At 40.7% G+C, this 23814-nt stretch overlaps 3 protein-coding genes and 3 pseudogenes across 3 annotated transcripts in view; all 6 read left to right on the top strand.

Moving 5' to 3' along the window:
- The first annotated feature begins 1680 nt into the window (after positions 1 to 1680).
- LOC104915473 (UDP-glucuronosyltransferase 1A9-like) lies at positions 1681 to 5698 on the top strand. The gene is made up of 2 exons (XM_085227955.1): positions 1681 to 2694; positions 5560 to 5698. Exons 1-2 carry the CDS (start codon positions 1834 to 1836, stop codon positions 5653 to 5655), a joined length of 957 nt encoding a protein of 318 aa, XP_085084081.1. The 5' UTR covers positions 1681 to 1833; the 3' UTR covers positions 5656 to 5698.
- A 449-nt stretch (positions 5699 to 6147) lies between these two features.
- Positions 6148 to 7572, top strand: LOC146543942 (UDP-glucuronosyltransferase 1A9-like). The gene is made up of 2 exons (XM_085228214.1): positions 6148 to 7010; positions 7447 to 7572. The coding sequence occupies exons 1-2, from the start codon at positions 6150 to 6152 to the stop codon at positions 7570 to 7572; spliced, it is 987 nt and encodes a 328-aa protein (XP_085084340.1). The 5' UTR covers positions 6148 to 6149.
- LOC146543941 (UDP-glucuronosyltransferase 1A9 pseudogene) lies at positions 7081 to 13606 on the top strand (annotated as a pseudogene).
- A 397-nt stretch (positions 13607 to 14003) lies between these two features.
- The window catches only part of LOC100547885 (UDP-glucuronosyltransferase 1A1-like), a 41397-nt gene continuing 31586 nt past the window's right edge, over positions 14004 to 23814 (top strand). Inside the window, exon 1 of the mRNA XM_085227953.1 lies at positions 14004 to 14888. Within this exon, the coding sequence (XP_085084079.1) occupies positions 14019 to 14888 (870 nt within the window). The 5' untranslated portion in view covers positions 14004 to 14018. The remainder of the gene's footprint in view (positions 14889 to 23814) is intronic.
- Positions 18867 to 19920, top strand: LOC146543940 (UDP-glucuronosyltransferase 1A1 pseudogene; annotated as a pseudogene).
- LOC100547576 (UDP-glucuronosyltransferase 1A1 pseudogene) lies at positions 19974 to 23076 on the top strand (annotated as a pseudogene).

The following is a 23814-nucleotide window of genomic DNA, read 5'->3' as shown; positions in this document are numbered from 1 at the left end:
GATAGTCACAGGCTTAATCCTGCTCGTAGGTGGCCCGACATTAACTCAGTGAGCTAGGAAGCTGCATATATTGTGTCAGCCTTAAGGTCAGTAAGTAGGTCTCTTTAGGATACAACATTCATAAATTTACAGCGTCTGCAGTCAGCCTCTTTGTGGCTGGAGATGTGTTTTGGCAGGTAATGCAAACATCTAAACAATGGTGCTGCCACCAACAGCTTCCTTGCTTCCCTGTTCTCCCTCTCAGGTTTTGCCCTGAGTGCTACTGTGATTCTGTAAACAGCCCCTTGTTGACTTGGATAGTGACATGGATCTCCCATTTCCCTGGCAAGGCTTGAAAATAAGTAAAGTGAAAATAAGTCAAAAGTGCAGAGGGAGGAAAACCACACTGGTCATGTAGAGCCTTGAATGGCTGGAGGAACAAAGCCCCAAGGCAGGAGAGATACATGTTTGTTTGTAGATAGCACCTGTCTGGTCACCTACCTATATACGTAGGTTTCTTGGAAAGTAATGCCTCCTACTTATTTCATTGAAAAGTACAACATATATAAAGAGCACAATAGCACTGTTTGTCAGAGTAAATTCTCAGCTACAAAACACTGTTCCACAGCAGAGTCACCACCCCTGGCAGATTCACATGCATGACTGATTGAGACACTACTCATTTTGTGGTGTGGCAGCTGTGCATGGCCATCAAGAGGTTGATTGGCTCGCCTTTCAAGTTGCTGTTGCCACTGCTGAAATGCAGCACCCACAGCCTCACTGACCTAACTTCCACAGTTTGGCCTCCATAAATGTTCATCCGTCATTGATGAAAGTCGGTGGGTGCCATTTGTGCACATGGAGATTATCAAGTACTCATATAAATTTTCATTGTGACTAGTAGTCATTTAATCACTCAGAAATTTACAACTGCAAAATATCTGTCCCCACAGTATTCAAGAACCATTCAGACTGGAAATGTACTCACTGAGACCTTGAACTCACCATTTTATGACCTGGAATCATGTTCTTAGCAGGCGTGTGTTATCTGAGGCTCCATAGTAGACTTTTTGCAACATAGCTTTATACCTAAAAAGATGAAAGGTTAGAAGGAAGTTCTATATATATTTTACGAGGGGAAAAGATTTTCAGTTGGCTACTTCTTTCAAAAATGCAGGTATCCTTCAATGAAGAAGATAAATCTCAGTTGTACCAAATAATGGTTTTGGTTATTTAAAAAACAACACAGGTCGTTCAACACTAGTTTTTCATATTTATCTTTACTGTAAGATATACTTAACTGACAGATTTGCCATAGTATGGTTATGAAAGAAAGTGCAGGAAGCCTTAAGTGGGAGTGAAAGTATCGCACATGTTTGTAAGAGAATTTTCCTTTGTAACAGATTTTATGTGCCCAAACTTCCTGCATTCCACTGCATTGGTACTGTTATAAAATGTATAGGAGTTGTTTTCACGAGACTTGTCTTCCTTTGTCGTAACTTGTGTCGTGAGTAAAGAGGTGGAAGAAGACACATCAGTGTTCAAGAGAAATCTGTAGAAATCTAACTAGGATGTCGAGAAGCTCATTCTCTGTTAAGTACTGAAGAATTTTAATGACTCAGCATAGGTAAAGGTCACCATGCTTGGCTTTAAAAGTAATTTAAAAACAGCATTATTCACTGGTAAGTGTGCAGTGATTAAGTCAGTAAATCATTAACTAGAAGATAATCACAATTCAACACAACTCAGCAGATAAATCCATCCACTTCCTACAAAAGTGTATTATAGCTACAGCCTGGAGAAAGAGAAGAAGAGGAAGGAGACGGTTTCGCAGTCAGTACTGTCCACAGGAAAATGATGTTACGGCTTTGCTATCCACTTGCTGCCTGGACTTTTATCCTCCTCATTCCTGGCCTCTCTGAAGGAGGGAAACTCCTGGTGGTGCCCATGGTTGGAAGCCACTGGCTAAGCATGAAGGAAGTAGTTCAGAAGCTCGCCGAGAGGGGACATGAAGTGGTGGTGCTTAAACCAGAAGTAAGCTGGCAGATGGGAGAGAGAGAAAAACATGCATACACTGTGAAAACATACCCAGTGTCCACCAAGTTAGAAGATCTGGATAATGCTTTTAAACTGTTCCTTGGTACTTTCCTGAAGAGTTTGCCTTTCCCAGAGAATCTTATAGTACCCTACAAGAACACCGTACACCTTTTCAAAACCTTCTATCATGAGTGCAGAGCACTGTTCAGCAGTATGGAAACACTGCAGTACTTGAATCAAAGTGGTTTTGATGCAGTCCTCACAGATCCCTTTTTTATGTGTGGAGCAACAGTTGCTAATTACCTTTCACTTCCTTTTGTTTTCTTCATGAGAGGATTTCCTTGTAATCTGCATTATGAAGCAGCACAGTGCCCAAGCCCTCTGTCATATGTCCCGAGAGGAACTTCGATGAACTCAGACCACATGACATTTTTCCAGAGAGTGCAAAATACATTGATTTCACTCCTGGAGAGCTTTCAGTGCAACGCCATGTATCAAGATGCAATAAAGTTTTCCTCTGAAGTTCTACAAAGAGACATAACTCTACTGGACCTCCTGAACTCTGCTTCTATTTGGCTATTAAGATATGACTTTGCGTTTGAGTATCCCAGACCAGTGATGCCCAATATGGTGTTCATTGGAGGTATGAACTGTGCTCAGAAGAAACCATTGGCTAAGGTATGTTCATTTTCTCAAATTACACATTTTCAAAGCAGTGTAATTTCATGGCTTATGGACGGTTAGCGAACTTGATATTATTTTTCTTTCCAAAATATTTTAATAGATCTGATTCTTGGCATATTTTTTTTCCATGGGCTGAAGTGGAGGCAAGTAGCTGTTATTTGAATTAATATTTTCAGAGAAATTCAAGAAAAGTTCGACTTCATCTGCTGTATGGTGTCCTCAGTGAATACATATTGTTTTTCTGTCAGATGCAGTATTAGTTACATCTTCATGGACTGCAACAATTTATTTTTTTTAATCAGATATATGAAATGCATTTCATTTATTAAAAAATTATTTTTAATTACATTGCATTTTCTCTGACCTTTAGCTAGTGCAGGCGTCTATGCTTACAGGAGAGTGTCGAAGTGATAGTCACAGGCTTAATCCTGCTTGTAGGTGGCCCAACATAAACTCAGTGAGATGGACGAGAAGCTGGACATGAGCCAGCAGTGTGCGCTTGCAGCTCGGACAGCCAACTGTGTTCTGGGCTGCATTAAAAAAGGGGTGGCCAGCAGAGAGACGGAGGTGATTGTCCCCCTCTACTCGGCTCTTGTGAGGCCCCATCTGCAGTACTGTGTCCAGGCCTAGGGCCCCCAGCACAGAAAGGATGTGGAGCTCTTGGAGAGGGTCCAGAGGGGGGCACTAAGATGGTCAGAGGGCTGAGTACCTTTCCTATGAGGAAAGTTTGAGGGAACTGGGATTGTTTAGCGTGGAGAAGAGAAGGCTATTCTTCGGGGGGACTTCACTGTGGCCTTCCAGTACTTGAAGGGAGGGTATAAACAGAAGGGGAAACGGCTGTTTACGAGGGTGGATAATGATAGGGGGAATGGTTTTAAACTGAGACGGGGAGGTTTAGGATAGATATTACAAGGAAGCTTTTCACACAGAGGATGATGACGCACTGGAACAGGTTACCCAAGGAGTTTGTGGATGCCCCATCCCTGGAGGCATTCAAGACTAGGCTGGATGTGGTTCTGGGCAGCCTGGTCTGGTGGTTGGCGACCCTGCACATAGCAGGAGGTTGGAACAAGATGATCATTGTGTTCCATTTCAACACAGGATATTCTGTGTTTCTATGATATTACAATATCCTGCAGTCAGCCTCAAGGTCAGTAAGTAGGTTTCTTCAGAATTCCAACACTCATAAATTTACAGCATCTGCAGTCAGCCTCTTTGTGGCTGGAGATGTGTTTTGGCAGGTAATGCAAACATCTAAACAATGGTGCTGCCACCAACAGCTTCCTTGCTTCCCTGTTCTCCCTCTCAGGTTTTGCCCTGAGTGCTACTGTGATTCTGTAAACAGCCCCTTGTTGACTTGGATAGTGACATGGATCTCCCATTTCCCTGGCAAGGCTTGAAAATAAGTAAAGTGAAAATAAGTCAAAAGTGCAGAGGGAGGAAAACCACACTGGTCATGTAGAGCCTTGAATGGCTGGAGGAACAAAGCCCCAAGGCAGGAGAGATACATGTTTGTTTGTAGATAGCACCTGTCTGGTCACCTACCTATATACATAGGTTTCTTGGAAAGTAATGCCTCCTACTTATTTCATTGAAAAGTACAACATATATAAAGAGCACAATAGCACTGTTTGTCAGAGTAAATTCTCAGCTACAAAACACTGTTCCACAGCAGAGTCACCACCCCTGGCAGATTCACATGCATGACTGATTGAGACACTACTCATTTTGTGGTGTGGCAGCTGTGCATGGCCATCAAGAGGTTGATTGGCTCGCCTTTCAAGTTGCTGTTGCCACTGCTGAAATGCAGCACCCACAGCCTCACTGACCTAACTTCCACAGTTTGGCCTCCATAAATGTTCATCCGTCATTGATGAAAGTCGGTGGGTGCCATTTGTGCACATGGAGATTATCAAGTACTCATATAAATTTTCATTGTGACTAGTAGTCATTTAATTACTCAGAAATTTACAACTGACAAGTTTCCAGCTCCACAAACTGTTCTCAATTCTCAACTGAACTCACTGAGACCTTGAACTCATCGTTATATGACGTAGAATCATGTTGTTAACAGCCTTGTGATATCTGGGGATCAGTTGTGAAGTTTGATTTCGCAATATAGCTTTATAACTGAGAGGATGAAAGGTTAAGGGGAAGTTTTATGTAGAGATGGGGAAAGATTTTCAGTCGGCTAATTTTTAAAAAAATGCAGGTGTCCCTCAGTAGAAAAGAAAGGATCTGAATTGTAGCAAGTAGTGGTTTTAGTTATTTAAAAAACAACACAGGTCGTTCAACAATGATTTTTCATATTTATCTTTACTGGAAAATATACTTCACTAAAATTTGCCATAGTATGGTTATGAAAGAAAATGCTTATTAATCCTAGCAGTGTTTATTGACATCCATGCTGTGGATGCATTTCTGTCACTGGTTCCCAGGTACAATGGAGTATGTTGTCAGTAAATGTCCAAGTCCAGTTTCTTCTATCCCAAGGAGCTCCATCAGCTGCACAAACCACATGGCAGTCTGCATGTGGGTGCTCATCCCACTTGTTAATATGTCAGACAGCCTGCTGTGTAAGGATGTTTGTATTGGGTTCTTGGACATTGGTTTAAGGTCTGGAGTGATGTGATGTGCATCCACCATCATTTTATCAAACGTCTCCATTTGGATGCCAAGATACCAGTCGTGTTACAGCCCACCTTCTCTTCAGTTATTGAATGAACAGCAAGAATGGGAAAATCCTGTGAGAGGTGCATGAATTTGAGGCTGCTATTTTGTGTGTGATGAGAGAGGAAGCCTTAAATGGGAGTAAAAGTATCACACATGTTTGTGAGAGAATTTTCTATTCTGTGACAGATTCTATTTGGCCAAAATTCCTGCATTCCACTGCAATTGTACTCCTATGAAATGTCTAGAAGTTGTTCTCACAAGATTTGCCTTCCTTTGTCCTGACCAAGAGCAGACTGAAGACACATGACTGTTCAAGAAAGAAGTCTATAGAAATCTAATTAGGATGTTGAGGAGCCCCTTCTCTGTTAAGTATTTAATAACTCCACTGACTTGGCATAGATAAACCTTATTGCATTTGGCATTGCTAGTAATTAAAATTAGGGAAAAAAAAGCAAAAAAAAAAACAAACAACAGCATTATTCACTGGTTGGTTTACAGTGATTAAGTCAGTAAATCTTTAACTAGGAGATAATCACAAATCAACACAACTCAGCAGATAAATCCGTCCACTTCCTACAAAAGTGTATTATAGCTACAGTCTGGAGAAGGAGAAGGAGAAGGAGAAGGAGAAGGAGAAGGAGAAGGAGAAGGAGAAGGAGAAGGAGAAGGAGAAGGAGAAGGAGAAGGAGAAGGAGAAGGAGAAGGAGAAGGAGAAGGAGAAGGAGAAGGAGAAGGAGAAAGAGACCGTTTTGCAGTCAGTACTCTGTCCACAGGAAATGACATTGTGGCTTTGCTATCCACTTGCCACCTGGACTTTTATCCTCCTCATTCCTGGCCTCTCTGAAGGAGGGAAACTCCTGGTGGTGCCCATGGTTGGAAGCCACTGGCTAAGCATGAAGGAAGTAGTTCAGAAGCTTGCTGAGAGGGGACATGAAGTGGTGGTGCTTAAACCAGAAGTAAGCTGGCATACAGGAGAGACAAAAAAACACGCATACACTGTGAAAACATACCCAGTATCTACCAAGTTAGAAGATCTGGATAATGCCTTTCAGCTCTATCTTGCTACTCACCTAAAGGGCTTGCCTTTCCCAGAGAATGTTCTTGCACTGTACAACATCGCAACGCATGTTTTTGGCACCTTCTTTCTTCAATGCAGAGAACTGTTCAGCAACACGGAAACACTGCAGTACTTGAATCAAAGCGGCTTTGATGCAGTCCTCACAGATCCTATTTTTATGTGTGGAGCTACACTTGCCAATTACCTTTCACTTCCATTTGCATTCTTCATGAGAGGATTACCTTGCAATCTACACTTTGAAGCAGCACAGTGCCCAAGCCCTCTGTCATATGTCCCCAGAACATTTTCATTCAATTCAGACCACATGACGTTCTTCCAGAGAGTAGAAAATACACTGATTTCTCTCCTGGAGCTCTTTTATTGTAATGGGTACTACAAAGCTGCAATACAGCTTTCCTCTGAAGTTCTTCAAAGAGATGTATCCCTGATTGACCTCCTGAACTCTGCTTCTGTTTCACTAATGAGGTTTGACTTTGTGTTTGAGTATCCCAGACCGGTGATGCCCAATATGGTCTTCATTGGAGGTATAAACTGTGCTGAGAAGAAACCATTGCCTAAGGTATGTTCATTTTCTCAAATTACACATTTTCCAAAGCAATGTAATTTCGTGGCTTATGGACAGTTAGCAAACTTGATATTATTTTTCTTTCCTAAATATTTTAATAGATCTGATTCTTGGCACATTTTTTTCCCATGTCTGAAATGGAGGCAAGTGACTGTTATTTGAATTAGTATTTTCAGAGAAATCCAACAGTGTTTGTTTTCATCTTCTATATGCTGTCCTCAATGAACACATATTGGTCTCCTGTCAGATGCAATTTTGGTTTCATCTTCATGGAGTGTAGCATATATTTCTTTGATTGGAATGATGACATGCATTTCATTGGTTCAAAAATTAGTCTTTAAACTATTCATGTTGTTTTATTTTCATACTGGAAGGTTCCCAAGTGGCTGATCATTTTTTGTATGTGTTTCTTGACATTTACTTTTATCAGGAAAGTTCTGCAGGAGCTCTAAGTACAGTCTATCTTGTTAATTCAGGTTATAGCTTTGGACGTTTCTTACTAGTCATGGTGGAGGACATACACTTCTTTCCTGTGACATTTCCTCCTCACTTCTGAAGTGTGGTCACATGGTATCAATACATAATTGCACCACAGTTTCTATGAGTTGAATTTCTTTTCTTTCTTCATTTATATTCTTTGATTATCTTACTCTAATTCTGCTGAACTTCACTGAGGCAAATACAAAGTAGGCTGGTTGCGAATGTTTTCTTGTGTTTGACTGAAGAGAGTGGTAATTAATTATTTCAGATTCAAAACTCACCATGACACGCTGTCACTGATTGCATGACTGAAGTCTTTTATATGGTTTTACTTACTTACTTACTTTTCTGATGGTCTCATGGTGCCAACAGTTTGTAGCTCACTTCTTTTAAAAGGATTATAACTATTCCCCCTGTATTTTATTCCCAATGTCTTCCATCTTCATAACAATGTTTGTCACTGAGTGAAAATAGTGTTTTCTGCATGTTTAAAAACCTTGTGTATTCATCCAGTATATCTAAAGAAAATTGTAGAATTTGTCCTGTTTTGCTTGGAGTGGCGCCCAGCAGCAAGGCAGTAATGCAGTAGTGTGTAAACACGCAAAGTAAGTCATGTTCAGGAAAAATATCAGTCCATATGCAGTGGGATAATCTGAGTTGAAGTTCAGAAATTACATAACGCGAGAATAGATAGTTGTATGAAATCCAGGATTCTGTTCTGCAGAAGGTAAGAGAACAAAACGTTGGGATGACTAGGAAAGGGAAAGAGAAGAAAGCTGCTGAATAATTTCTTGGTATATCTTCATTCCAAATATTGTCTAATCCCTCATCTAAAAAAAGGTATTATAGAACAGCAAAAGTTATAGTTGCAGAAGACACATGTGGTAAAATGCATAATCAAGAACTACATTCTTAACAAAAAGACTGTTAATGACATAGGAGAAGATTCCCAAAAAATAACGGTTCAGTGCTACTTCTAAAATAGGAAAGAAGATACTGGGAAAAATCAAGTAATGGCTTATTGATATCAGAACAACTACAAAAAGCTGATTTTTTTTCTCTCTGGTTTCTCTCTGGACTGTCATGATAGATATAGATGCTGATAAATTACAGGAGAAGACTGTGTAGATAAACTCCTAAAGGGATGTATAATACAAAGATGCAGAGTTAGGTTCAGGAGATCTTGGAGTCAGTCTTGCAGGAGCCTGAGAGGCTATTCTGTATATGGATTGTTATTGCTTACTTGTGGCATTACCCAATGTCTTGTGGCAGTGCTGGATAAGAGGAGCATTTGCTGTAATTCAGTGCCGTCGTACCTACCAAAAGTGGTGTGGAAGAGGGGAAGACAAGAGCCATCAGCTGTCTGTGGGCTGCATTGTGTGGAAGGTGTGAGACTGTGACACTGGGAACCAAAGGCAGAGACATGAGGAACATGATAAAAATGTACACCTCCTTCCATGCTTGCTTTCCTCAGAGAGAGGGCTGTGGTGAATGCTACCGACCTGACCTATTGCTTACTGAACTGAACTAAGAACTGGAGAATTCACTGTGTATTCCAGTTTGAGGTCCAATATGAGATTTGGAAATCGTTTATGTGATTAATCAATAACCTCAGCACTGTGCCCAGACTTCTGATGATAAATGATAATGATAATGAAACCACACCTGTGAAGGATTAATTGACTTCTGGTAGGCTCTTCAAATTGACTTCTTCAGTAGTTTTCAATGGGATTTTCTTGGGGTCTACAGACGTGGAACACGGTGGTTGTCTTACTTATTCTTTAATTACTACATGTAGGTACAAGAGAAGGCTGTTGGTGCGTGGCTAGGCATTGTCACTTTGACCTTTAGCTAGTGCAGGCTTTTATGCTTACAGTGATAGGCACAGGCTTAATCCTGCTTGTAGGTTGCCTAATATAAACTCAGTGAGGTGGACAAGAAACTTGACATGAGCCAGCAGTATTCAGAAAGTGTCAGTCCTGAATTGTATTCTGACTTTGAACCAAGCACTTTATGAGTTAGAAACATATTGTTGACAGGGTTATGTTATCTGCGGTTCAGTTTTGAACTTCTGTTTTGCAATGTAGCTTTATACCTGATAGGATGAAAGGTTAGAAGGAAGTTGTATGTATATTTTATGAGAGGAAAAGATTTTCAGGCGGCTATTTCTTTCAAAAAATGCAGGTTTAATTCAGTGGGAAATAAAATCCCAATTGTATCAAGTAGTGGTTTTGGTTATATAAAAAACAACACAGGTCGTTCAACAATGATTTTTCATATTTATCTTTACTGGAAAATATACTTCACTGACAAATTTGCCATAGTATGGTTATGAAAGAAAATGCTTATTAATCCTAGCAGTGTTTATTGACATCCATGCTGTGGATGCATTTCTGTCACTGGTTCCCAGGTACAATGGAGTATGTTGTCAGTAAATGTCCAAGTCCAGTTTCTTCTATCCCAAGGAGCTCCATCAGCTGCACAAACCACATGGCAGTCTGCATGTGGGTGCTCATCCCACTTGTTAATATGTCAGACAGCCTGCTGTGTAAGGATGTTTGTATTGGGTTCTTGGACATTGGTTTAAGGTCTGGAGTGATGTGATGTGCATCCACCATCATTTTATCAAACGTCTCCATTTGGATGCCAAGATACCAGTCGTGTTACAGCCCACCTTCTCTTCAGTTATTGAATGAACAGCAAGAATGGGAAAATCCTGTGAGAGGTGCATGAATTTGAGGCTGCTATTTTGTGTGTGATGAGAGAGGAAGCCTTAAATGGGAGTAAAAGTATCACACATGTTTGTGAGAGAATTTTCCACTGTAGCAGATTTTATGTGGCCAAAATTCCTGCGTTCTATTGCACTGGTACTCTTATAGGAATTGTTTTCACGAGACTTGCCTTTCTTTGTCCTGACTAAGAGGTGGGAGAAGACACATCAGAGTTCAAGAGAGAATTCTGTAGAAATCAGGATGTCAAGGAGCTCATTCTATGTTAAGCAATGAACAACTCCAGTGACTCTGTAATGCTCAGTGTATTTTCCTTTACAAGTATTGAAAAAAAAAGCAGCAGCAGTATTCCCTGGTACATGTGCAGTGATTAAGTCAGTAAATCATTAACTAGAAGATAATCACAGATCAGTACAACTCAGCAGATACATCCATCCCCTTCCTACAAAAGCATATTCAAGTTACAGCCTGGAGAAGGAGAAGGAGAAGGAGAAGGACGAGGAGGAAAAGGAGGAGGAGGAGGAGGAGGAGAAGGAGAAGGAGAAGGAGAAGGAGAAGGAGAAGGAGAAGGAGAAGGAGAAGGAGAAGGAGAAGGAGAAGGAGAAGGAGAAGGAGAAGGAGAAGGAGAAGGAGAAGGAGACGGCTTTGCACCATCAGTACTCTGTCCACAGGAAAATGACATTGCGGCTTTGCTATCCACTTGCTGCCTGGACTTTTATCCTCCTCATTCCTGGCCTCTCCGAAGGAGGGAAACTCCTGGTGGTGCCCATGATTGGAAGCCACTGGCTAAGCATGAAGGAAGTAGTTCAGAAGCTTGCCGAGAGGGGACATGAAGTGGTGGTGCTTAAACCAGAAGTAAGCTGGCATACGGGAGAGGCGCAGAAACACACATACACTGTGAAAACATACCCAGTATCTACCAAGTTAGAAGATCTGGATAATGCCTTTCAGCTCTATCTTGCTACTCACCTAAAGGGCTTGCCTTTCCCACTGTATGCTTTTGCAGCCTACAACATTTCAACATACCTTTTTGAATCCTTCTACCTTCAGTGCAGAGAACTGTTCAGCAGTATGGAAACATTACAGTACTTGAATCAAAGCGGCTTTGATGCAGTCCTCACAGACCCTCTTTTTATGTGTGGAGCAACAGTTGCCAATTACCTTTCACTTCCATTTGTTTTCTTCATGAGAGGACTACCTTGCAATCTACACTTTGAAGCAGCACAGTGCCCAAGCCCTCTGTCATATGTCCCCAGAACATTTTCATTCAATTCAGACCACATGACGTTCTTCCAGAGAGTGGAAAATACACTGATTTCCCTCCTGGAGCGCTTTTACTGTTATGGTTACTATAAAGCTGCAATACAGCTTTCCTCTGAAGTTCTTCAAAGAGATGTAACTCCGATGGACCTCCTGAACTCTGCTTCTATTTCAATAATGAGGTTTGACTTTGTGTTTGAGTATCCCAGACCGGTGATGCCCAATATGGTCTTCGTTGGAGGTATGAACTGTGCTGAGAAGAAACCACTGCCTAAGGTATGTTCTTTTTCCTAAATTGCACATTTTCCAAAGCAATGTAATTTCATGGCTAGTGGATATTTAGTGCTCTTGGTTTTGTTCTTTTTTTTTTTCCTAATGATTTAATTTGTAACTGAGCCTTGACATATTTTTTCCTGTGGTCTGAGATGCATGTGGGATATCCACAGTTAGATCCAGCTTGCTCAGAGCCCCAGCTTGACCTTGAAAGTTTCCAGGGGTGGTGCTTCTACCAAATCTCTTGGTAGCTTGTTCCAGAGCCTCACCACCCTTCACTGTAAACAACTATTTCCTAATATCCAACCTAAATCTCCCCTCTGTCAACTTGAAACCATTTCTCCTTGTTCTAATACCATAGACCCTGCAAAAGAGTGTGTCCCCTTCCTTCTTATAGCACCCCCTTAGATACTGAAAGGCCTCTCTCAGGTCTCTGCTGAGCCTTTTCTTCCCTGTGCTGAACTGCTCCAGCTCTTTCAGCCTGTCCTTGCTGGGAGATGTTCCATCCCTGGAATTATTTTTGTGGCCCTTCTATGGATGCTCTCCAACAGGTTCTATGTCTCTCATGAACTGAGGACTCCACATCTGAATGCAGTATTCCAGGTGAGACCTCACTAGTGCTTAGTGGAGGGACTGAATCACCCCTGCAAATCTATGAATTCCCACATTCAGTGTGTGCTTCAGAAAACTTACTCCCACCTCTCAACACCCCATATTCGTCCCTCTGTCGGAATTGGTTCTTTATAATGTAGTTGCTTACATTACTGCCTGTGTGTGGCAGGGAGCTCAGAGGCTTCGTTTGCTTGTTGAAGTTTTCTCTGTGTGTTATCAGTGGGACTAGTAAAAGATATCCAAGACTCCTTTGTTGTGTCCATGAAGGTATTCGCTAGCCTCCTTTCTGTTCACTTGCCCTGAACCCATCATTTAGTTGTTGCTGTGGTATTTTTTCTGTCTGGTAGCATGGCTTTTTTCTTCTCTTTCCTTCTCCTCCTCAGATTTGGAATTGCGTGCTACTTTCTGGTGCTCATGATATTTTCAAAAGACACATAGTTTTGACTACTTGGAGGAGCTGTGAATTAAACATCAGCCTTCTACATACTGATTAGGCACTTTTCAGTTAGGCCAACCCATAAAAGAAATGGAATTGGTATTTCCACTCTCTCTCATGAGCATCTTTTAAAGGTTTCCTTTAGAAAGCACAAAGGCTTTCATAGTGGTAGATGCCTCCAGTGTTATTAAGAGATGATGCAGAATTACAAAATAGTTTGAGTTGGAAGGGACCTTAAAGCCCATCCACTTTGAACCCCTGCTAGGGGAAAGGACACCTCCCACAGACCAGACTGCCCAAAGCCCCATCCAGCCTGGCCTTGAGCACTGCCAGGGATAGGGTATTCCACAGCTTCTCTGGGCAGCCTGTGCCAGGACCTCACCACTCTCATAGTAAAGAATTTGTTCCTTGTATCTAATCTAAGTCAACTTTCTTACAGTTTAAAACCATTGTCCTCGTCCCATACACTACACCCTCTGATAAGAAGTCCCTCCCTAGCTTTTCTGTGCCCCCCTTTAAGCAGTGAAGCCTTGCTGGATCTCTTTTTTCTCTATGTTGAACAAGCCCAACCCTCTCTAGCCTGTACTCACGTTTGGATTGTCCCATGCCAGTTGCAGGACTTTGCACCTGGTCTTGCTGAACTTCATGACATTATCATGGGCCCACCTCTCAAGCTTGTCCAGGTTCCTCTGCATGGCAAGCCTTTCCCTCCAGCATGTCAGTCCCAATACAGATGCTTGAGGGCAGCACTTGTCACTGGTCTCCACCTGGACATCAAACCATTGAATGCAACTCTTTGAATGTAACTGTCCAGCCAGTACCTTATCCGCTGAATGGTTCACCCATCAAATCCACATCTTTTCATTTTATAGAAAAGACTGCTGTCCCAGGTCTTGTTAGTTACACAACGAAAGAGCATGCTGACCTATTTCTAAGGTTAATCATTAAATAAATTAAAAGCACAAAGGGGGACAGCTTTTTTCAAAAACACTGTACTCCTTTCCCTTGTTATATAAACTGTTATATAAATTTTTATATAAACAATTGTCATCAATTGTTGAACAATTACCTCAAAATTTTGGTAAGTTAAATATTTCTTTCTGTAGTCAATAATTAATTTCCTGTGGATAAGTTAAAGCTTACACAGACCTTCATATAAAGGACTGTGTTGGGTGTCTCCAGAACAGAGCTCTACAGCTTACTTTCAGTGAAATGGCTCTTCAATTTCTGTGTTTTTACCAACGTACTGGGATATTTTTTCTTCTTCTATCATCTTTAATCTTTGCGGAATGTGGGAAGATCCTGGTGATACCTCAGGATGGAAGTCATTGGCTCAGTATGCGACCAGTAGTAGGAAAACTCCAGCAAAATGGACATGATGTTGTTGTGGTTGTACCATCATCAAGTTTGTTTATGAAGACAAAGGAGCATCAAAATTATACAGTGAAAGTATATCCAATACCTTATACAGATGAGCATTTACATGTTGTGCTCAAGTCATTTGTTAATGAACATTTTACTGAGCAATCTACATTGAAAATAATTATTACAATGTATCAAAACATTATGGAAATTTTCAGGTTTTTTTTCACCACGTGCCAGAGCCTCTTGCACAACGAAGAAATGATGCAGTATTTGAGAAAGAGCAAATTTGACGTTGTTTTCACAGATCCAATTCTGATGTGTGGACCAATACTTGCTGATTATCTTTCAGTTCCTTCTGTCTACTTCTTGCGAGGATTTCCTTGCGGTATGGATTCAAAAGCTACCCAGTGTCCAAGCCCTCCTTCTTATGTTCCCAGGCTCTTCCTAAATAATTCAGATAGCATGACATTTGCTCAACGTGTGAAAAACATGCTGGTCAATATACTGGAGCTTGTTTACTGTCAGCCTTTATTCACTCAGTTTGAAGAACTTGCATATGAGATTTTGCAAAAGAAAGTGACAGCTACAGACCTTCTAAGCCATGGATCTGTCTGGCTCATGAGATATGATTTTGCATTTGAATTTCCAAGACCAACAATGCCAAACATGGTTTTTATTGGAGGGATAAACTGTGCTCAGAAGAACAAGCTGTCTCAGGTATAGAACTTTATTTTATTTTTATTGAAAACCAAGAACAGAAATATGTAAGTATCTTACATTGAATCTTCACACCTTCATATTTAAAAATAGAAAGCTAATCAAAAATCCTGCAAGATTCATAAATATTATTTGCTAGTACTCAGCATTCTGATTAAATCATATCCTGGCAATCCTAAAGTCTTATCAAATAAGAAAATTTAAGTTACATGTAAACATTATGCAAATGATGAACTGTTTTTTTGAATTGAAGCTCATCTGGATTTTGGCAAGTGGTAGACATTTCTCCCCTAAAGAACTTGGTAGCTTCTATTTTATCTAAGTTTCTAATGCTACATCCACCTCCAGAAGAGCAAGCACCGCAACCATACTGCTACATAGCTCTGAAAGATTAGCCTGAGGAACATACGTAGACACTGTCTGGTCTTTATCTGCTCCACGGTGTTCAGGACTGTCCATCTGGACACATCAGGCACTTGCTGTCATGCCAGGAGCATTCAATCCAGATGCTTTGGTGGCTGTGGGAGCTATGGGCTCTAGATGTTGCTATCTGACTGTAGTGACTGTCATGAGAAGTTTGCAGGATAAAGGGGACTCAAGTCTGTTGTTGAAGGGAGCCTTGGCCTCAGTGTTGTTGAAGATTGGCATTCACGTTTCTGTGCATGTACATCTATATACCCATTCTCCTTTTTCATTCTTGAAGGTTATAGGACTAACATTTCAGCCATTTGTCAATTGTTTTTCTGTTCATTCAGCCAGGTAGATTGAATTACCTCTTTTTCTTCATGTCAAGATGTTAATATAAACTGAAAAAGAAATCAAATGCACATGACAGTTAAAATTTGGAAAAAGTAGCAAATATATAAGCTGCAGCCAAACCTAAACCCAAAAGAAAGCCTTTCAAAAATATGTCCTCTTGTTCTTTGAAAGTTATTTAATTAGATTCTAGGCATGGATGTCTTCTATAAATTCCCATAGAGGTTTTTGGGTGAGAGTCAGATCTCTGAATCAAGTTTGGGAAAAAAAAAAGCAAGAAAAAAGTATTCAAAAATTACATCTTCTAAGTGCACCTGAATCAGAATTGTGTAGAACAAAGCCCTAATATCTTCTCTTTTGTTTAGATAAGTATGTTTAGATATGTTAGATAAGTGCTTGTGTTGGAGGCGACTGAGACAATCTTCTTACCACAAGAGTCTTTAGGGCCACAGAATGAAGCAAACCACCTAGTTCTCTCTATCTGGTTAGATATGTCTGAATAAAAGGAAAAAGAATAGCCATTGCTTGTACAGTCTTTCAAAAGGACATGTAAATTATGAGTAGGAAAGATCACTGATCTGATATTAAAGACTCAAGCAGATGTCTGTGAAAGCCCCACAAAAGAAGCATGTGGCTGTCTGTCTTCATGTGTCAGAGCCTACCTTGATTTCATCTTCTAGTGTTCATCAGCCTTTGCTATGGTTATGAGTAACAGGTCTGTCTGTGTATCCTTTGAAAATTCACGTTAATCTACTATCTTTGTCTACTATCTTCCACACTATGGAATGTGGATTGTACAGGTGATAGAGCTATCTGTTCTTTTTGAAGGTAGGTTCTCATTGAGGTTAAAGCTTTCTCACAAGGCTTGGAAATAAGTAGGCAAAAAATGCAGAGGAAAGAGGGCCCCACCAGTGTTGTAGAACCTTGGATGCCTGAAGTAACAAATGCTGCTACAGGATTTTTCATTGTAGACAACACCTTCCTGGTCACCTACATATATATAAAGTTTTACTGCAGCAGGTTATTACCAACAATGACTCAGCAGTTTAGATCCAGGAAAAAGATCTGACTCCACAGAGTTCATGATCTGTGTCAGCCCTGAAATGAACTCACACAGACCTTGGACTCATGAGCTAGAACCACATTGGCTTATGTTATCTGAGGGTCAGTGGTTCTGTTTTCCAATAGTTTTATACTTGATAGGATAAGAGGTTAGATGGAAGTTTTATGTTTAAATGGGGAAAGATTTTCAGTTGGGTACTTATCTTCAAAAATGCAATTTTGATTCAATGGGAAAAAAAACTTCGCAGTTTTTCGCAATTTTACCAACTAGTTCGTTTGTTTTTTTTTTAAATAACAATAGAGGTACTTCCACACTGATTTTTCATATTTATCTCTATTATACCCCACTGCACAATTTGCCTGTGTTTTATTAGAAAAAAAATACTTATTAAAAAATACCAAGTTATTACACTGTAACAACTCCGACAGAATTCAGTGAGATAAAGCTGTCCAACTCTATATGGCTAAGAGGAATTCTGATGTGCTCTTTACAAACCGAGTAGCACCATATCACGTAATCCAAACAGTGTTTCTGGACGACCATTCTGTGGATGCATTTCTGTCACTGGTTCCCAGGTACAATGGAGTATGTTGTCAGTAAATGTCCAAGTCCAGTTTCTTCTATCCCAAGGAGCTCCATCAGCTGCACAAACCACATGGCAGTCTGCATGTGGGTGCTCATCCCACTTGTTAACATGTCAGACAGCCTGCTGTGTAAGGATGTTTGTATTGGGTTCTTGGACATTGGTTTAAGGTCTGGAGTGATGTGATGTACATCCACCATCATTTTATCAAACGTCTCCATTTGGATGCCAAGATACCAGTCGTGTTACAGCCCACCTTCTCTTCAGTTATTGAATGAACAGCAAGAATGGGAAAATCCTGTGGGAGGTGCATGAATTTGAGGCAGCTATTTTGTGTGTGATGGGAAGCCTTAAATGGGAGTGAAAGTATCACACATGTTTGTGAGAGAATTTTTCACTCTGTGACAGATTTTCTGTGCACAATCTTTCTGTTTTCCCTTGCACTGTGTTGCTGTGAGATGGTTAGGATGGCGCCATCCTATTTCATAGTGTGTTGGAAATAGCCAACATCCTTGGGTCATGCTGATATAAACTATGAGCTGATTTTAGGTAGTATACAAGTTCAATTCAGTTACATGAATGAGTAAAACCTAGGCATGATTATTTATAACTTATTTGCCAATATGAAGGTTGCAATTTGCAGACCCACATTTAAATGATCAGCTGAAGGTGACCCAGCACTGACTGAGCACCTGAGAAATGCTCTCTGACAAATGAGTGCAGTCAGAAACCTGCATTTACCTTGGCATTACCAATAAATACTCACCATGTCTAAGTGACAGATGCTATTGCATGTTCATTAGCTCACTTAACAGCCACCCACAGCACCTTATCTTTAAACCATCTCTGGGAAAGGAGCAAACAGATTAGATAGGTGCCCAGATATCACCATCTGATCTGATCACTAGTCAAGTAATGGGTCTCTATCTCCTTTCTACATCAGAGCTACAGTAATTCTGCATTGAATAAATGTTGCTGTATGAGAACAGCAAGAGATTCCAGAGATTTGTCTTTTTAGAGATTATTTCAAGCGGATGGACACGAGAGGAAAATAATCAGCTTTAGGATGTGTAGTTCTAGCAAATCCAGACTTTTCCAGGTGAAGTGCAGGAGACAGGCAAGAGTTAATCCCAGCTCCTTGCGTGACTTGTGTTCACATACGCAAAGTTATTAATGCTTGCCCGTGTGAAACAGTGACTGAGTTCAAGGATAAATTCCTGCACTTAGTGCTTTCAATGAACATTTGCCCAATGACTCAGCTTATCTCAGAACGGTAGTTGCTTGCATAGTTACATCAGTCAGCCAACGCTGAACATAGCCAACTCACTCAGCAGCTAGCAGTCCTCTATCTCCCAGAGGCAAGAAAGGTGAATAGGAGAGGTGGGGGCTGCTGCAGTTTGGGTAAGACAAAGTGGGGTCTGCATTGATGGGCTGCTGATGCTAAGAAGGCCATCAGTCTGTGGTACTAGTATGGAAAGGAGAAGGGTGAGGCATTGAATTGTAGTCACAGTATGGGAGAGCCATGTTTATGACAGCAGACACACCTTTCTCATGCTTGTACAAGCCTACTTTTGAAGTCCAAAACCCATTTCAACATTTTTTAATCATTAATCTCCTGACATGAATCCAGTTGCGTGCAAACTGCTAAACATATGAAACAGTAAGTCAAAAGGGCAAAAGTATCATTGCGAAGTGGCATATTTGTGTAGGTGGATTGAAGCCTCAAAAGCTTTCAAACCACCCCAGCTCACACTTGCTTGGATTTCTTTCCACCTTGCAACATGCTGATGGCAATGCTTCTCCTCTTCTTGTGCTCCTTGAGTACTGCTGCTGCTGGGAAGCTGCTGGTGATCCCGATGGACGGCAGTCACTGGCTCAGTATGAAGGAAGTGCTGGCTGAGCTGAGCAGGAAAGGGCACGAAATAGTTGTTGTAGCACCAGACAGCAATATCCTCATAGATTCTTCAGGGAATTTCACGATGAAGACGTATCCTGTACCATACAAGCAGGAAGAGATGGAAGAGCTTTTGCATACTTTTGGTATGAGCAGTTTCAGTGAACGGCCTTTTCTTACCAGATTTTTGGATACTTGGGAAAATTTTAGAAAGACTTCTGCTATGTTTCAAACTGCCTGCAGTTCCTTACTGTACAGAAAAGAACTGATGAAATTTATGGAAGAAAGCAAATTTGATGCAGTCTTTACAGATCCTCTGACACCCTGTGGACAAATAGTTGCTCTGCATTTGTCTATTCCTACCGTTTTCTTCTTGCGAGGTATTCCATGTTCTATAGACATTTATGCTGCTCAGAGCCCAAGCCCACCATCCTATGTCCCACGATTGTTTTCATTCAGTACAGATCATATGACATTTCCTCAGAGAATGAAGAACTTACTGATAAGCATTTCAGAGTATTTTACCTGCAGTATCATCTTTTCACCATTTGAAAGGCTGGCCTCAGACTTTCTCCAAAAGCCTATGACATTGACACAGCTTCTAAGTCACGGATCTATTTGGCTGAAGAGAACTGACTTTGCCTTTGACTATCCCATGCCTGTGATGCCCAGTATGGTTTTCATTGGAGGCATAAACTGTAGAAGGAAGAAGCTATTACCTCAGGTTAGTGAGTGACTGGGAAAAGTTCTGGTAGTCATACGCTTGCACGGTCTGTGTGTGACCTAATGGCATTTGATATAGACATTACTTAACCTAAAGGTGTAATTTAGAGTAACTGTTTCTGTATAGTCAAGGCATGTGAAAAACAGTGGTGTCGTTGACCAGCAGAAGAAGACATGATTCCATCTTCTTTTTTTGGACTTGCCCAACATAGGGATTTTGTTCTCTAAGGAAATCACATGCTATGCTATATTTAATTCCAGCTGGTCATGTACACAAACTTCACCTGGTCCAGGAATTAATGCATAAAAGTGTAGGTGGATTTAACAGTTCTTTCAAAAATTCTTTGCCCCCTGACACAATAGTGTATTTCTTCAAGAGTACTAGCTGCTTATCTAGTCAGAAAAGTAACTCACTGGGTAAAGTGCAATAGCATTATTTGCTCTTTTTTTTAACAGCAGTGTTTGGTTTGAGTTGAAAGGCTAATCCTTTATTATGGGGAAAGTTACAGTCAAGCAACAGTTTCCATCACAAAAACTAGGCAGCTGCATACTCAGCTGTCTTATATTTATAAGACATCCAGTTCAGATAGAAAATGCTTTCCTGTAAATATTGTGGGATCTTTAATGCTGATTACTTCTTGCATGTGTGTGATGCATGTTGACTTTCTGGTGTTCATGATGTACTACATTAACTTCATGATGTACTACATTAGCTTGTGGCTGCATGTATCTCAGCTTCTTGCTTGATTGTGATAAGTACAACAGTCTCATGTTGTGAAGGTAGACATTAAGTAGGAAAGGATAGATAGGAGGAGATAGCACTCCTCAGCAGCTGATGAATCTCTAGTTAGTGTCATCCAGCAGTGTCAGCAGTAAATCACATTGTTTCTTGAAAGAGATAAAACTTTTGTCCTTTACAAATACCCCTTACAAAGAAACAGGCATTTCTCTGTTCTTCCCTTGAATGTTTTTCACTTCTCTGTGTCATACATAGTGTATGTATTCCTCCTGCCTGTCACCTCTTCTATTCTTCCTGTAAATCCATATGCCTTTGTGAATATGAATTAAGGATGCTTTATAGTAAAATAGATTTGCATTTTACAAGCTTGCACACCTTCCCCAGATCCAGCCTTATCTGCCCTCAGGCTGTGCTTAACTCCTCCCATTACTTCATCTGATGCTGCCCATTGTAAGTACTGTTTACTTCAGTCGACCAGCTATTGCTCAGGTCCTGCTTACTCACAGAAATGTCTTTCAAATTGCAATAAACCCTCTCCATAGCCACTTCTATTGGGGTAGTACTTTTTTTTTCTCTGTTCTGTTCATCTGACCTGTTTAAAGGCTGCTTCAGGGACAAACCCGGACAGGCCCTCTGGGAAAGTGACGAGACCAGTTTGTCTGCACGCAGTTCCACTTTAAATTTCGACTCTCCTCTAAAACCAGAGCTCACTTTCACCCTTGTCTTGCAAGGGCTAAAAAGTTCAGGGTCCAGCATAGTTTTATTACTGATTCTTTAATGGCATTCCAGCCCTTTATTTGTTATCTTCTAGATGTAGCTAGGTATCACAGTTATATCTAAAAGAAAAATTTAATCCTGCAGGTTAGCACATGTCTAACAAAAATGCTTGCTAACTGCTCAGACAGGGTATTTTAGTTTTAGTCTTTCCTCTGAAATAAGAACACCATAACCTGCCACTTAAAAACAGTTCTTGTTCTGAAAGCGTTATTGGTTACTTCTGCCCAGGCTTTAACTGGGTACCAAGGGATCTGAGTGGCTTTACTCTCTTGTAACTCCTGTCAATTGGCAGTTAACATTCTGGTTGCTCTTTCAGTTTAGTCTTATACTTCCACAGCATGGTTTCCTTATTTTCTTACGCATGTACATAGTTTTTTTCAGTTAATGATTTGTTACACAGCATTATTAGTGCATTACTTGCTGAAAAAAAATGTTATTCCCTTTAGTCCCCCTATTAATTCAGTACAAATGGATGGGCATTATCCAGTTTAGCTATGGATCAGATGACTGCTAGAGAGATTGGCTGAACTTTAACACCTTCAATTTGTCCATATCAGTGATTATACATTCACCACAAAGCAAATAAGTCTAAAGATCATCATGAAAAACACAGCACAGTTAGCTTAAAAGCCCAGAGATGCTCGTGTTCAATAGAACAGCTCTTCCTACATTTCTGCAGGAATGGCCCTGGTCCTTCCTTCTCATCCACAAGTCTCAGTGTCGCTGCTTCTGCTGCTGTCCATTCTCAGTTTGGCTGCAGGTGGGAAGCTGCTGGTGGTGCCCGTAGGTGGGAGTCATTGGCTCAGCATGCAGGAAGTGTTAGTTGGACTCAGGCAGAAAGGATATGAAATAGTTGTCGTTGCTCCTGAAATCGATTTACATGTAAAGCCATCAGACAATTTTACAATGAAGCTGTACCAAGTCCCCATACCAGAGGAAGAGATAAACAGAGATTTCCAGGCATTTGTAAAGGAGGCATTTGAAGAAGGATCATTCCTGGAACGATTTCATAGAGTACGAGAAAGAGTGAAAAGACTCTATGATTTAGGCTTCATCGCCTGTGAACAGTTACTGAACAACAAAGAACTTATGAGATATCTCGAGGAGAGTAACTTTGATGCTCTCTTTACAGACCCTGTACTGCCCTGTGGAGCGATAGTGGCTGAGCATCTTTCCCTCCCTTCTGTGTATTTACTGAGAGGAATACCATGTGGCTTAGATATTGAGGCCACTCAGTGTCCCAATCCCCCTTCTTATATTCCCAGGCTATTTACAGACAATACAGATCACATGAACTTCCTCCAGCGTGTGAAGAACATCATCTTTGACACCTCCAATCTTTTTCTTTGTGACTTTATTTTTAAACCATATGAAAAACTGGCTTCTGAGTTCCTTCAGCGAGATGTGACCATGCTAGATCTCTTTCGTAAGGCTTCCATATGGCTTCTGAGGTATGACTTTGTGCTAGATTATCCACGACCATTGATGCCCAACATAATTGTGGTTGGAGGAGTAAACTGTGCTCACAAGCAGTTACCTCAGGTGGGTTGTGCTCTGTTTTTAATTCTCGTTCTGATAGACTTCTGTGCTCCTAAAAATGTAGTATTATATATCAGATATATATTTAGTTCTCAATAGGAGTGAGCTGTGCAAGTATTAGTGAAAACAATGGTATTTCTGTCATTTCTTCCTCTCTTTCTGTTTTTTTCTGTATAGACAACTTTATCTTTTCATTTACAAAGTATGGTGAATTGAGAGGCAATAAGTGGCTTCTGATTTGTTTTTTTCCCTATAAAAGAAGACATTGTCCCACTTGGCTGAGGATAGGTAAGAGTATATGAGAAGTATAGGAATGTGTACCTTGTGTGTACGCCAATGGAGTGGTGCCTGCATTGAAAGCTTCATCTGGCATTAGAAAAAAAAAAAGGCACCTTAGGTTAATCATCAGTGAAAGAGTGGTCAGGTGCTGGAATGGGCTGCTCAGTGAGGTGGTGGAGTCACTGACACTGGAAATGTTCAAGAAACATTTACATGTTGTATAGAGGGGCATGGTTTAGTGAGAACTGTTGGTGAGAGGCAGGCGGTTGGCTGTATGATCTTGAAGGTCTTTTCCAACATTGGTGATTATATTATTCTATGTTTCTATCATCCAATTTAACTGTGAAATGAGCACTGGATTTCTTACACATGACTTTTTCGCTCTGTATTATTGAAATACATTATCTATGGTGCTGAGTAACTGGGACTTACTTGCTCTCATAAGGATCTCATAGTGAGCTATGGAAGGGTGCTGGAAAGTCTGAGAGACTGTCACAGCCTCACAGTCAGATAAAATCTTTCAAATTGACACCTGCTGGGAGTAGTGTGTTATTTATAAAGAAATGCACATCA

Source organism: Meleagris gallopavo, chromosome 7 (assembly GCF_905368555.1).
Source record: "Meleagris gallopavo chromosome 7, MGAL_WU_HG_1.1, whole genome shotgun sequence".
Lineage (NCBI taxonomy): Eukaryota > Metazoa > Chordata > Aves > Galliformes > Phasianidae > Meleagris > Meleagris gallopavo.
Note: the sequence above shows the minus strand (reverse complement) of the source record. Positions and strands in the feature narration are given on the sequence as shown.

Coding starts and splice junctions, on each gene's coding strand:
- LOC104915473 (XM_085227955.1), top strand. CDS start 1,834: ATGATGTTACGGCTTTGCTATCCACTTGCTGCCTGGACTTTTATCCTC. Junction 2,695..5,559: donor AGAAGAAACCATTGGCTAAG/GTATGTTCATTT, acceptor ATTCTGTGACAG/ATTCTATTTGGCCAAAATTC.
- LOC146543942 (XM_085228214.1), top strand. CDS start 6,150: ATGACATTGTGGCTTTGCTATCCACTTGCCACCTGGACTTTTATCCTC. Junction 7,011..7,446: donor AGAAGAAACCATTGCCTAAG/GTATGTTCATTT, acceptor TACTTTTATCAG/GAAAGTTCTGCAGGAGCTCT.